Source organism: Leiobunum rupestre, chromosome 5, assembly GCF_980474605.1.
Source record: "Leiobunum rupestre chromosome 5, qqLeiRupe1.1.hap1, whole genome shotgun sequence".
Lineage (NCBI taxonomy): Eukaryota > Metazoa > Arthropoda > Arachnida > Opiliones > Sclerosomatidae > Leiobunum > Leiobunum rupestre.
The window spans coordinates 8,377,828-8,390,897 of record NC_143388.1 but is presented as its reverse complement, the minus strand read 5'-3'; the positions used below and the strand labels follow the sequence as shown (position 1 = coordinate 8,390,897).

At 36.9% G+C, this 13,070-nt stretch overlaps 1 protein-coding gene and 1 long non-coding RNA gene across 4 annotated transcripts; both read left to right on the top strand.

Annotated features, from left to right (window-relative positions):
- Window positions 1–1,550: 1,550 nt before the first annotated feature.
- Window positions 1,551–3,365, top strand: LOC149943477 (uncharacterized). Of its 3 annotated transcripts, XR_016480912.1 has the most exons (6): window positions 1,551–1,816; window positions 1,888–1,957; window positions 2,032–2,144; window positions 2,216–2,370; window positions 2,453–2,650; window positions 2,744–3,365. It is a non-coding gene; the product is annotated as an uncharacterized LOC149943477 (long non-coding RNA). The 3 variants fall into 3 exon arrangements; XR_016480911.1 differs by having other exon boundaries at window positions 2,453–3,365; XR_016480913.1 differs by having other exon boundaries at window positions 2,430–3,365.
- A 1,374-nt stretch (window positions 3,366–4,739) lies between these two features.
- Window positions 4,740–11,226, top strand: mus301 (mutagen-sensitive 301). Its single transcript, XM_090175336.1, has 13 exons — window positions 4,740–5,367; window positions 5,427–5,605; window positions 5,675–5,951; window positions 6,337–6,434; window positions 6,495–6,608; window positions 6,829–7,205; window positions 8,313–8,746; window positions 8,952–9,109; window positions 9,683–9,778; window positions 9,952–10,125; window positions 10,189–10,302; window positions 10,896–11,030; window positions 11,086–11,226. Exons 1-13 carry the CDS (start codon window positions 4,833–4,835, stop codon window positions 11,155–11,157), a joined length of 2,763 nt encoding a protein of 920 aa, XP_090031462.1. The 5' UTR covers window positions 4,740–4,832; the 3' UTR covers window positions 11,158–11,226.
- Window positions 11,227–13,070: the final 1,844 nt, after the last annotated feature.

Below are 13,070 nucleotides of genomic sequence, written 5' to 3'. Positions count from 1 at the left end.
AGCTGGAAAACACGTGGGGCTGGCTCAATTTGTAATGTTTTAATGTGTGAAGTACATTAATTATTCCATGGTCCTTCCGAGGTAGGCCACTGGCCTGACGTCAAACGACATCCAAAATTATTTGCAGTTATGCCGGGTCGAAATTCGGTTGAAGGCTCGATATTGGCTTTTTATTTTTTTGGTCGTGCTCCACGATAACGCTCTGCAGTGGCGTAGACAAGGAGGGTTCAATGTCAACCCCCTGGGCCTACCTTGACTATACTAAATTGACACCCCCTTCTCGACACCCCTCTTAATATTAACATTCTTGGACCCCCTTTGGCGAAATTCTGGCTACGCCACTGACGATGAGCCTTCCAATCAGAAATAAATCCGAGTTACGAATAATATCATTTTTGCTGCCGAAGGTTATCATCGCACGGTGAACATACATATTGCTATTTTGATATGTTATTTTCCATTTAAATATAATTTAAGGTATTATGATGTGATTTTATAAACGTATTATAGGTCTAAAATGCAGTGTATCAAATGCTTCATTTATTGAATTTAAAGTAAAAAATTCTTATCAGTCTCGGATTGGCCATAGAGGTAACCTGCCCGATGGCGTAGATCCCATGGACCGTTCATGAAGTGGGCCTCCGTAAACATGGTAGCGTCAGATGGTAGCGTTATAGTTGTTAAAGCTGGGATCCTTAGTCTCCTAGCAACCAAAAAACATTAGATCCAGTCCTACATTGATTATTATAATGCAATTTTAGAAAACATATCGATAAACCAAGCAACATTTAAATTTAAATCTATTGACGCTAAGTGAAAATGCAATTACTCTGCGTCGACCGAAATCGAAAAACCAAAATTTGACGTTCGACGTCGTGTTCAAATGTAGTTATTTTCGCGTAAATGAAAACTAAGCTTAATATACCAAAAAAAGTGTATAAAGAAAAAAAGAAACGGCGGCGCGCCGTTCTTTGTATCGGCGGCGGCGGCGGCGGTGGCTTGCGCCGATTTTATAACAATCGGCGGCGGCGTGATCGGCGCGTTCAAAATTTACGGCGGCGGCAGCGTTTAGCGGCGGCGCAAGCCTCTACCACCAATCCCCCAACGGGTGGTTGAAATACTTCCGCCACGGGTGTCCCCACGTATCCCCCCGTTGGCGTGGCCGTTACACATGGGTACGTTCAGCAGAGCTCATCGGACTCACCGATTACTAATCGGTGACCTTGGTTTCCTACAGTACGCTTTTTCGAGTTTCCGGTTTTGACGTCACGATGCTCATCGGTTACTCACCGAAGTCATCGGCTGGAAGAGTCGGTTTTTCCGATGACTGACGTCATTACTCACGTAAAACTACTATAAAAGCTACGCCATTTTAAAAAACACCGATGACTGAATAAAAGCGTTCAGCAACTTACGACGTCATTATGACGAAAAAGCTCATCGGTGGAAAATATCAAATCCATCGGGTTTTTTCCCGTTGACTGCTGCTGAACGTAGCCTAGATCTCGCCCTGATTAATCAGATGGACGAGAGGACTGAACCAGAGAGTGTAAAGTCGCTTCGCTACAGAGAGGCGCCTCTTCCTATCCCCGTAATGTTAAAATTTCGTGGTACGTTTTTTCCCCATGAGAGCGTTGAAGAAGCAGACGACAGTGTTTGGAATTCCCGGACACACGATGGCACTGTAAAATTGCTTATCAAAGAAAAATAAATTTTGCTCTCAGTAGGTTAAAGTTGAATTCAGCTCAGTCAGCTGTGATGTTGAATTATTTTAACTATTTAAGTAAAACAGTTGATTTCGTAAGAAATATAAAAAGTAAGTACAAGAAAAATCCCTCCCTATTTCATTTCAATATTAACAACTATACTTTTTTAATATATCAAAAGAAATTCGTGGAATCTAAAGTGGAATATTTTATGGGCTGGCCAAGTCTTAATTAAATATACCAAAACCATGGTAGAACATTGGTGTTTTGAATAGCAGCGGTGAATTAAATATTCTGAAATATAATTAAGAACATTTTCTTTTAGAAGGTTTGGACTTTCAATGGCTTTGAAAATTTCTAAATATCGTCAGTGAATTGTCCTTATACAGTTCTGAAGCTACCATATATTAAACCTTTCCAATTTTTCTTTCAGCATTGGTATGTGGATGTATTGATCAGTCATTGCTCTCTTACAGTGTGTTTCATTGTTTAATGTCCTGCTATTGCAGCAATCAAAAAGGCCGTTCATGTGTAAGAGGAACTCTGCTGTGTATGTGCTTTCAATTGTTAACTCTCCTAATCCCAGTGAACAGGCCATTTGAATTAGAAACACTTTGACTGCAAATTTGGGCAGCTAAACTGACTTTCATGTTAGAAAATGCTGGTAACTTGATATGTTTACGTTTCAGCTTATGTGTGCTTTGAAACTTACCAATTTCTTAGTCTATTTTGAAAAAATGTTCTAGGACTGCCCAAGAAACTCGATTGCCTTCCACTATTATGGGATACCGTTTGAAATTGTTCCTCACACTTTTCAAGAGATGTGGAGGATCAATTTCAATGAATGGCTTTTCCACTGATATCCCCATACTTTTGAACAAATTTTGATTGCCTGTTCCTTGGTCACAGACTACAGCTTTGACAATAAGGCCAATACGTTTTAGGTGAGTTACGCAATCATGAAGCAATATCTTCAAAGTCTGTTCGGGACAAGTATCTTTTGTGAGGAAGTAACCAATTGGTGGTTTGAATTTCAGTTTTATGTCATTCACCATGTACACTAGGGCCTGATTTGCGTACTATTTTGACCTTCCATATGGACCGAAGTCTACGAAACCTTCAATGTTATTGTTTTCATTATTGTCAAAATGTTTAGTTGAATGGCTATAATTATGTTCAGTACAAATATATTTAAATGGAATAGAATTGAATAGATAGTTCTGGGTTTAAATTCATAGGAATTGACTTTATCCACTGTAAAAAAAATTTCATTTAAAGCTAGTGTTCATCATTGTGAATATTTTATATAAATTATCATTTTCTTCGTTGAATTGATTTTTGAGGGCATAATTTGGCATTTGTAGTGCTGCGTTTACCTTACACCAGATTGTAGTTGTAACATGATCTTCAGGTGCATTTTCATTTGCTACTATTTGAATTAATTATAAATGAACATTAGGCAGTAAGAGACCATGGCGGGATATGTTTTTGCCTTCAGTTTACCTAGGGAAAACCGTGGTTTCATTGGAATTTCCCAAAAAAAAAATAGGTGTAGCTAATGGTGTAAGCCTGTTTTGGGTTTTGATATTCATAAAACAATCGTCAGTGAAATGAAGACCGCAAAATACGTGGTTAAAGTGTAAGTAATCTGTAGTTTTATTTTGGAGGTTTTCACTGTTAACATTTTGCAGGTGGCTGCAAAATGTTAAGTTTTAAGAAATGTTAATGTATTAGAATAGGCTTAGTAAATTAAAACGCGTATTCACCGGTCTTTATCCCTTGGAAACTTGAAAAAAAAAAGACTGACGCGTGGTTACCTTTTTATTCGATTTACAATTTTTAGCCGAACAAGACATTTCAAAAAAAATTAAACTCGCAAAAATACCAAAAACACTCTTCCTGTTTTGCGTCTTCTCAAACTCTAATCTAGCGCGTGCCGGAGATACTACTAGCGCCATCAAACGCCCGGGAATTGTGGACATTCTCAGCGAATAAAATCGTACCACGGATTTTTTAAAGAGAGGCGCCTCTCTGTAGCGAAGCGACTTTACACTCTCTGACTGAACTGTCCCACACGCTTAACGGTCTTATACCGTTTTACGTTTGCTTTAATTCCGTTGAGACTTTTTATTTTTTTTTATTCGGGATTGTAACGTGTGGGACAACTCAGTCCGCTCGTCCACCTGATTAATCAGGGCATAGACTAAGAAACCTTTCTTAGTCTATGATCAGGGCGATATAATTATGTGTAACGGCCACGCCAACGGGGGGATATACGTGGTAACAGGGGTGGGGACACCCGTGGTGGAAGTATTCTGACCACCCGTTGGGGGATTGGTGGTCTTCCTCACACGGCCATCCACAAACTGCCTCCCAGACGCTTGGGATTACAGGAGTACGCCACTACTCCCGGCGTTTAGACTTTTTATCCTATCCTGAACGCTTTTTTACGATTGTTGTAATTTTTTTAAAATATCGTCTGCTGTGTAGTCAGCAGCTAGCCTTCCCGTGTGCTGTGACGTCACGATTCCGTTTATCAACGATGGCTACTGTTATATCTCGTAACTTATGTACGTACTCAAAAGAAGCAAAATGGAAACATGTTAACAAGCTGGTGATCTTTAATCAACTGCCTTAATAATCATATAAAATAAAATAAGGAAACGTTCCTATGAGATAAGATAAGAACATTAGGTGTTTTGTTTTAGTAGACATTAAAACGTTTTAAAACCAAATAAAAAACAGTGAATCATAACACGTCTTTTTTTTAAGTTTAACAATATTAGAATTTCTTTAATTAGTTTTTGAAACGAATGTAGTCTTTCATCCAAACGGGTGATGTACCCAATGGAAAACGAAAAAAAATTACGAGCAGTCCGCGATCGCTCGGACCAGGCCAATGGAAAACGCTATTAGACGTACTGAACGCAGCCCATGAAAAAAATTATTTCTGCGACCACTAGGTGCGCTGAGAAAAAAAAACGTACTCGGATTTGAATTTGGTAATTTTGGTTTCATTCAAATAGTCGACTGTTCAAAAACGAAACATGCTAATGCAGAAATACGTCGTCTTTTAGGTAAAACTTGGTAATATTTAAAAAGAAGTAAATCTAAGTCGCAACAGCAATGTATAATGATAAATTTGAAAGAGAAAAGGATATGCAAAATATAAAATCAAGAAACAGTTTGGATACTCCAGGCCTAAATGACAGTTTCTGTGTTTTCGATGCTGATTGGGAATCCTTAGAAAAGAAAGCAATGTCAAATATTGCAGAAACTATCTTAATTACCAATCCCTTAAATGAATATTCTAAACTGTGTGAAAATACCTGTACCAATTCCGGTATACCATCCCTATTTTCAAAATGTACCAGTGATGTAGTGCCAGATTTCTCGAATAATGATGCTAAAAACAATAATAGAAAACAGATATTTTTTTCACAAATTAAAACACGTCTGAGAAATAATGCAAAAGATACAAATCCAGACATTTCTAGCACATGTTCAAGTGTGCAAAATTGTTCCATTCTAACTGATGATGATTTCCCATTAACGCAACATGACAGTTTGTTTCCTTTTGTAACACAATCAGATTTTTTCGGCTTACCATCAAGTGTAAGAGACTTAATAGTATCAGAACATGGAATCAAGGAACTTTATGGTAAGTTCCTAAATAGTCACAGAAAATAGTACTTGATCTAATATGTTATCTTATTTAAGAATGGCAAAAGGAATGCCTAAATTTGCCTTCAGTTAATGCTAGAAAGAATTTGATATATTCATTACCAACTAGTGGTGGGAAAACCCTAGTAGCAGAAATATTAATGTTTAAAGAACTATTAATTTATCATAAAAATGTGATTTTTATTCTTCCATACATAAGCATTGTTCAAGAAAAGGTTTCACTATTTACATTTATCTTTTGCACGTTTACTTTTAAGTCTCTAAAATATTGCCTAAATTTATAGGTTAGATCCCTCGCAACTTTCGCTTTAAACTTAGACTTCTTAGTTGAAGAATATGCAGGTGGAAAAGGTCAAATTCCTCCCAGAAAAAGATTGAAGCGAAATACAGTATTCATTGCCACCATTGAAAAAGCGAATCTCCTGTTAAATTCTTTATTTGAAAATGACCAAATTGGAGAATTGGGATTAGTAGTCGTTGATGAAATTCACTTAATATGCGAAGGAGGTCGTAGAGGCTCAACTCTTGAAACTGTAATTGCTAAAGTCAAGTGCAAAGCTCGTAAGAGAGTTATAGTAAGTCATATTAGAAAAATATCGTTACACTGGATTCTGCAACCTACGAACGCAGTAGGAGAAATGAACTGATGACATACCATAATCTGTGTAAAAATAAGACCTAGACATGATACATTTTTGAGAATTCCACTTTATTTTAAATCAACTTGATCTTTAAAACCAAAAATAATTTAGTACACCTTAATCTTTCGTTCCCTCTCCTGGAGAATGGGAATACTTGGGTTGACTTCCTCCATGCTGGTAGTACTTGCTTTTAATTTTTTTTAAAATTATTTTCAGTTCCAGTCGTACGATATTATTCTTTTAATTTCTTACAGTAATATTAATTCATTTCGTCCACTGAATTAAAAAAAAATATCATTATATAGCGCATGTCCATATTATTGGGATGAGTGCTACTCTAACAAATATAAATGATTTGAAGATATTCCTAAATGCAGACTTATACACTTGTGATTTTAGACCAGTAAGTCTTAAGACAAAAATTGCCATTGTGTTTCAGTTATTTACACTAGTTTTCCTGCAGGTTGAATTAAAAGAATTCATTAAAACAGGGAATGAAATTTTCCACGTAAAATATGATAATCATATGAAATCGGTAGATTTTGTTCCTGACCGAACTGTGCATCATAAACTAAAAGTAAGGGTATGAAACTAAAACTTTTTAGGGGAGGATTAAATATTTTTCACAGCTGGAGTGTGATAAATTTCCATCTGGTAGGAAGTAAACAACATGGAAGAAATTTGAAATCTTGTGTATAATATTCAGTCAATCCTACCCCTAACTTATATTCGAGCGACCACTGTTTTTTTAGTATTAGATGATTTAATTTCCATTCAAATTTCCACTTTGATTTCAGGAAAGCAAAGCAAAAGATCCAGATATGATTGTTGAACTACTCTCTGAAATTCTTCCTTACAATTCTTGCCTAATGTTTTGCCCAACGAAAAAACATTGCGAGAATATGGGCCTGTTTGTGATAAAACTCTTTCCAGACGGGTTGAAGTCTTACAAAAAAGATAAAAAAAAAGTGTTAATAAACACTCTTCTTGAAGAAGGAAATGGAAAAATTTGCCCCATTTTAAAACAAACAATTCCTTACGGAGTCGCGTATCATCATAGTGGTCTTACCATGGAAGAGCGTAGTTTAATCGAAGAAGCTTACAGTGAAGGGACGTTGTGCTGTTTAGCGTGCACTTCCACATTGGCCGCGGGTGTTAATCTACCGGCCAAAAGGTTCAATCCACATTTACACCACGAGTTCGTCAGCTGAAAATCGGGAATTAAAATTAATTAACCTGGTATGAATAGTGTTGCGGTCCCGGCTATGTCGATGGTTTTACAGGCGGACATAGAAATTATCAGTCCTTTCTCTTTGGTTTGCCGCAGCTACCCCTTCGGTGTCTTCCCCCAATTACGGTCCCGGCTATCCCGAAAGTTTTACGAACGCTTGTACTTCAATTTATTTCCTGTTAAATATATTGAATAACTTCGCTTTCGCTACTCTTTTAAAAAAGAGACGTTGCTTATTAAAACGGATTTAGTCATCCAAATTTTATTTTTTCATAGATATTTCAGTATAGTTAGTTAAATAGTGGTCTTATAACTCCTATAAAATAATATTTAAAGTACCATTATATATTTTCCTGTAATTTCTTGAGTTAGTATATTACTTATGGTATATTAAGCTCAAATTTGCCCTTAAAATCCTCTATTTATAAATATTAGTCCTATTATATCCTAGACATATGTATAATGAAATTAAGTGTCCTGTAAAATCCTATAGTTTGACCATTAAAATCCTAGGATTTAAAATTGTGGGCTGAATTCCAAGGACATATATAAGGGTGGGGGGGGGGGGTTTAGGGGGACTCGATTCCTTTCTTACGAAATTAAATTTTGCAAAACAATATCAATTTTGTTCTTTGTTTTATTATCATTTTCTCGCCAATGTATTAAAAAACTTCGTTTGATACACGTGCGGAAATGTCATTGTCACCCGTCCCGAGTCTAGCCAGTACTTTAAATATGCGTTATTGCTAACGAAAAATTTCGCGTTCGCGATTTCATCTGGTTGTGTTATAACCCGTCCCCCCCCCTTAGACTTTCTATATCTACGTGCTTGCCGAATTCCCTAAACCCGTTTTCATAAGCAGCGTCTGAAAAGTGTTAACACCGACTTTTCATTGCATTGGATAAAAAATACTTCATCCGACAAAATTAGGAATCTTAATCGAAAAAAACTGATTTCTTAAATAAAAATTGTAAGCTGTAATGTTTGCACGACGAACTCGTTGATAATATTTTCAATATTTTTTGTGTATAATGGCCATTATTTTCCAGAGTCATCATCAGAGCACCATACGTTGGCATGAATTTTATCTCTGCCATTCAATACAAGCAAATGGTTGGTAGAGCTGGTCGAGCCGGTCTCGATACATCGGGAGAAAGTTATTTGATGGTGAAACCCGACGAAGCGAAACTGATGGAAAAATTATTGTTAACATCCACCGAAACGTCGCGTAGCACGCTGTTCGAAAATGACGGAGATGGTCTTAAAATATTCATTTTAAACTTGGCTGGTTTGCAACTGGCTTGCTCGAAGGAAGAAATTCGATATATAGTTAGCCAAACGTTGTACTCTGTTCAAAATCCGTCTCTAGACATTCCCGCTCTAGTAGACAGGGCAATTTCGGAACTGGTCAGTAGCAAACATTTAGTGCTTAAAGAGGACAAAATTCTCAAAGCGACCAGTTTGGGAATAGCTACGTATAAAAGTAAACACTTTTCGTTTGATATAGTCCAATCAGTGGCGGATTACCAATAGGCTGGGTAGGCTTAAAGCCTAGTCGCCCGAGAGCGTTTGCCAAAACGAAGCTCAGAGGGGCCCGAATAAAGATGAAGCCTAGGGGCCCGGGTGATAGTTCTTCCGCCACTGAGTCCCATGGGAAAAGTTTTAATTTGTATAATTTTGTATATCAGGTGGACTTGATATCAATATGACGACAACCATCCTTCAAGATTTGAAAACTGCCCTAAAAGCGCTGTCTTTGATAACCCATTTGCATTTACTGTTTATCATTACTCCTTACGAGATGGTTGACGCGATTCCATTAGAAGTTCACTCCTACTATAGCGTCGTAAGCATTTATTTCTTATGATGTATTGCATACTTTCGGTGCTGCCAAGATGGGTTTTAAAGAAGTGATCTTATTTCCATTGTAAAAGCACCAAAATTATGAATTTGCGTTTTTGTTCATAGATCACTTTGAAAGCTATCAATTACGAGTTAAATACGCAATTGACATTTAAATAACAGAAATCGCTTCATTTGACTTCTCGAGACTATCGTCGAATCCGTCGCTGACGTAATAGATCTTTCCGATCAACAGAGAAAATGGAACATGTTTCGAAAATTCGAGCGCTTATTTTTTTGAAATTAAAAAGGAATACGCGAAAAAAATGCTCTGAGGGCACTGAGTGCGTCGAAACACACAAAACATTTGCTCTGAGAGCGATCGCGTTCCATTGATCTGTGGAAATCGGCAGTTCGGTTTCGAGCCAGCTCAGAGCGCTGATAACGGTAAATGGAACACGCAAAACTTTAAAGCGATTAAATAGAACATAAAATGTTGATCGGCGCGTTCTCGAGAGCAGTCAAATGGAAAATGCGATATAACTATCATGATACCAAAGGTTTCCTTACATTTTAGTTTTCTCGTTTAACATCCGATGAACTTCATACAGCTAAAATTATTGGCATACCGGAATCATACGACAGTCAATTAATGTCAGGCAGAATATCTCAAGTAAGATTATGAAGTTTATCCTAAGGTCATACACCTCTTTTTACATTGTCCCAGGAACCTCTATTGTCTTTTTTTATCCTATAAAAATGCTATAAATCGGCTATCCTATATTCCTGTATATTTTAAAATCAAGAATGAAAATGATTAATTCAAAATTGTATAATACTTTGTAGGGTGTTGATAAAAAAGTGGCTCATCGATTTTACGTAACATTGATAATTTACGAATTATGGAAGCAAAATACAATATGGCATGTTTCACAGAAATTTAATGTTCATCGTGGTTTAGTGTGTTCCCTACTCTCGAATACGGCCGCTTTTGGCTCTTGCATTTTGAGATTTTGCCAGGTAAATTTTTAGAAATGGAAGTGTATTTGCTTTTAATATAAATCCCGATATTTAAATTTGTAGGAACTCAAAGAACTGTGGCCATTTCGCGAACTCTTGCCAAACTTCTTAAAACAGATTTACTATTGTTGCGAGCCAGAATTAATTACGTTGATGGAACTACCTTGCGTTAAGCAGGCAATTTTTGAACTAAAGGCCCAATCACACTAGCCAATATTTTTGCAAAACGTTGTTAGCCAACACGGATCGCCACACAAACGCTTATGTTGACCAAGTTTTAAAGAACAGCCGGTTTTTCTCTTAACTTCTAATATTGGAATCTAATAATAAAAACTTGTTGAGGTTAACGGTAATAGTTAGTGTAGGGAGCTGTTGGCTCGCGTGGCATGAAGGGCTTGCCAACACCGTCCTACGCAATGTAATCCGGGCACCTGAATTAATAACTTTATTATTAATTTTTGTTCGCCTCCTTTTGATGACATTAACTAAATATTAATATAAATACTTTAAATTAAAGGTAAAAATTTACTATTATTTTTATTTTAAAGTAATAGAGGTAGTTTTCTTAAGATATTTTCTTCGTTGCTTACCACGCAAATCTTGCCAACTTTTCGTGAGGCGTTGGTACGAAAAGACAACTTGTTTTCCGAACTCGTGTCCGAAACTGCGCACACCAACAAAGTTGGGCCAAAATGTTGGCTCGTGTGATTTGCCTTTAATGATATTTTTGAAGTTGCCACTGGAACTAATTTAATATAAATAATGTTTAGGGACGCGCCAAACAATTATCAGCTGCTGGATTCAAAAACTTAAACGATATTGCCAAAACAACGGGCAGAGAATTATCATCCAAAATTGAACATTTGCCAATAGTAATAGCTAATCAATTGGTTTCTGCCGCCAAGGTAAAAATATCTTTTGCCATGTTAAACGAATATCTATTTCCGGTATTCTTTTTAGATGTTAGTGCTGGAAAAAGCGGAAGCCTTGAGAGAAGAAGCCGAAGAGATGGTTGTAGGAATTGAAAATTAAACAATTTTGGTTTTAAAGTATTTTCTTTTAACTTGTTTGCAATAGATAATTAAAAATTTTATATATTCATTTTTGGAGGAGTGTGCTATTAATTTCGCTGAACTTAAGTTCCATACAAAGTAACTTTAGTTGATTCGCCTATTTTTTAATCCGTCTTAATAATTTTATGCAACCTTTTTTACTAGCCTTACCTTTTTATTAGATAATTTATTTAGTACTAACCTCTTGTATGGTTATTCGATTTAATACATGGGGTCTGTTTTATTTTATGAGGCTTAGGTAAAATCTGTAACTGCAGTATTCCACACTTTCAAATGTTCGTCTATTCGTTATTCTTCTATTAGGGAAGGTTTCTTGGTACAATCTACGGGCTTCATCTCCTCTTCCTTTTGCTCGTCAGTACATCAAGTGCATGTCCGCGTACTCCGTGTTCGTAAAATTTGCCACCACTATCGCAATTGTGATTACAAGGTGATTAAATTTCCCAGGTGTAAAAAACTTTCGAACGTCAATGACGTCATAGTGATGATGTAATTTTCGGTATAAAACATCTTGTTAATTTGGAAATTTAATCACTTTGTAATCACACTTGCGATAGTTATGGCAAATTTTACCAATTCGTAATACGTGGACATGCACTTGATGTACGGACGAGCCGAAGGAAGAGGAAATGAAACCAGTAGATTTTACCAAAAAACCTTCCCTAATAGAAGAATACCGAATAGACGAATATTTGAAAGTGTGAACCGGGGCTTACGAGAAACTGGCCAACTTCAACCCTCGCGAGAGGTAGTGCGAAATGTTCCACTTGATGTAGAAGAACAGGTAATTACTTCAATTTCAAAGTACATTCAAATTTTCGGCTTTAAAAAACAGTTTGTCAGGAAAGTTTCAGGTACAGACAATTTCGACAAGTACTCGTCAAGTTGAAAGGCCGCAGGCTGGACGTAAATCATGTCATTGTGTGGATAATTCTACATGGGCATCGTTATCACCCTTACCACCTTCGAAAAGTCCAAGCCTTAAACGAAGCCGACTATCCTCGCCGTATCAACTTCTGCCAGTGGTTTGTGGACAGTGCACAGGACGATCCGCTGTTCCCAAGTATCATCCTAGCACGCTATGAGGCCAATTTCTCCCGAGAGGGTATTCTCAATTTGCACAATAACTACCAGAAGTGCCAAAAAAGCCCTCACGGAGCTTTTCTCGCATCACACCAAGAAAAATTCAGTCTCAACATCTGATGTGGCATTGTTGGAGAAGATTTAGTGGGACCCTACTTCTTTCCGCCTAGGCTAAATGGAGAGTATTACCTAGAATTTCTTCAACGAGCCGTACCAGAGCTACTGGAAGGCGTTCCGTTAACGACTAAACATTTCAGCCGTGTCGTAAGAGATCATATTGATGCAACCTTTCCTTTGAGGTGGGTAGGCCGGCACGATCTCCCGATTTGAACCCATGCGATTTTTATCTTTGGGGACATCTCAAAGACTTTGTTTACAAAACCGAAGTCTGAGATGTCGACGACTTACGGCAGCGCATAATTGATGGATGTGAGACTATTCGTAATACACCAGAAATCTTTGTAAACGTTCGTCAATCATTTTACACTCTTAGGGACCCATATGGAATACAAAATAAAAGTTTCGTTACTCTTATCCGTAACACCCTGTATATGTTTAGGTTTGACGGCGTTATTAGCTTAAACATAATCACTCATCAGTGGGACTCTTTTTAATATGTTCCCAGAATTAGACCTTGTTTCGCACAAAACATAAAAAACGAATTGTAAAGGATAAAGTTATTAAATTCTTTGTAGCATTCGACCAATCAAAAAGCAAATTAAATAGGGTTAACTTGCAACGGTAGCAAATTTGGCTTGTCAAAGTCACCAGCACAAGATATTATGATAT

What these genes read in the sequence shown, in the direction of transcription:
- mus301 (XM_090175336.1), top strand. Translation starts at nt 4,833, where the DNA reads ATGTATAATGATAAATTTGAAAGAGAAAAGGATATGCAAAATATAAAA. An exon ending in CTGTGCATCATAAACTAAAA is followed by an intron (nt 6,609 to 6,828) that starts GTAAGGGTATGA and finishes CTTTGATTTCAG; the next exon opens with GAAAGCAAAGCAAAAGATCC. An exon ending in GTTAATCTACCGGCCAAAAG is followed by an intron (nt 7,206 to 8,312) that starts GTTCAATCCACA and finishes ATTATTTTCCAG; the next exon opens with AGTCATCATCAGAGCACCAT.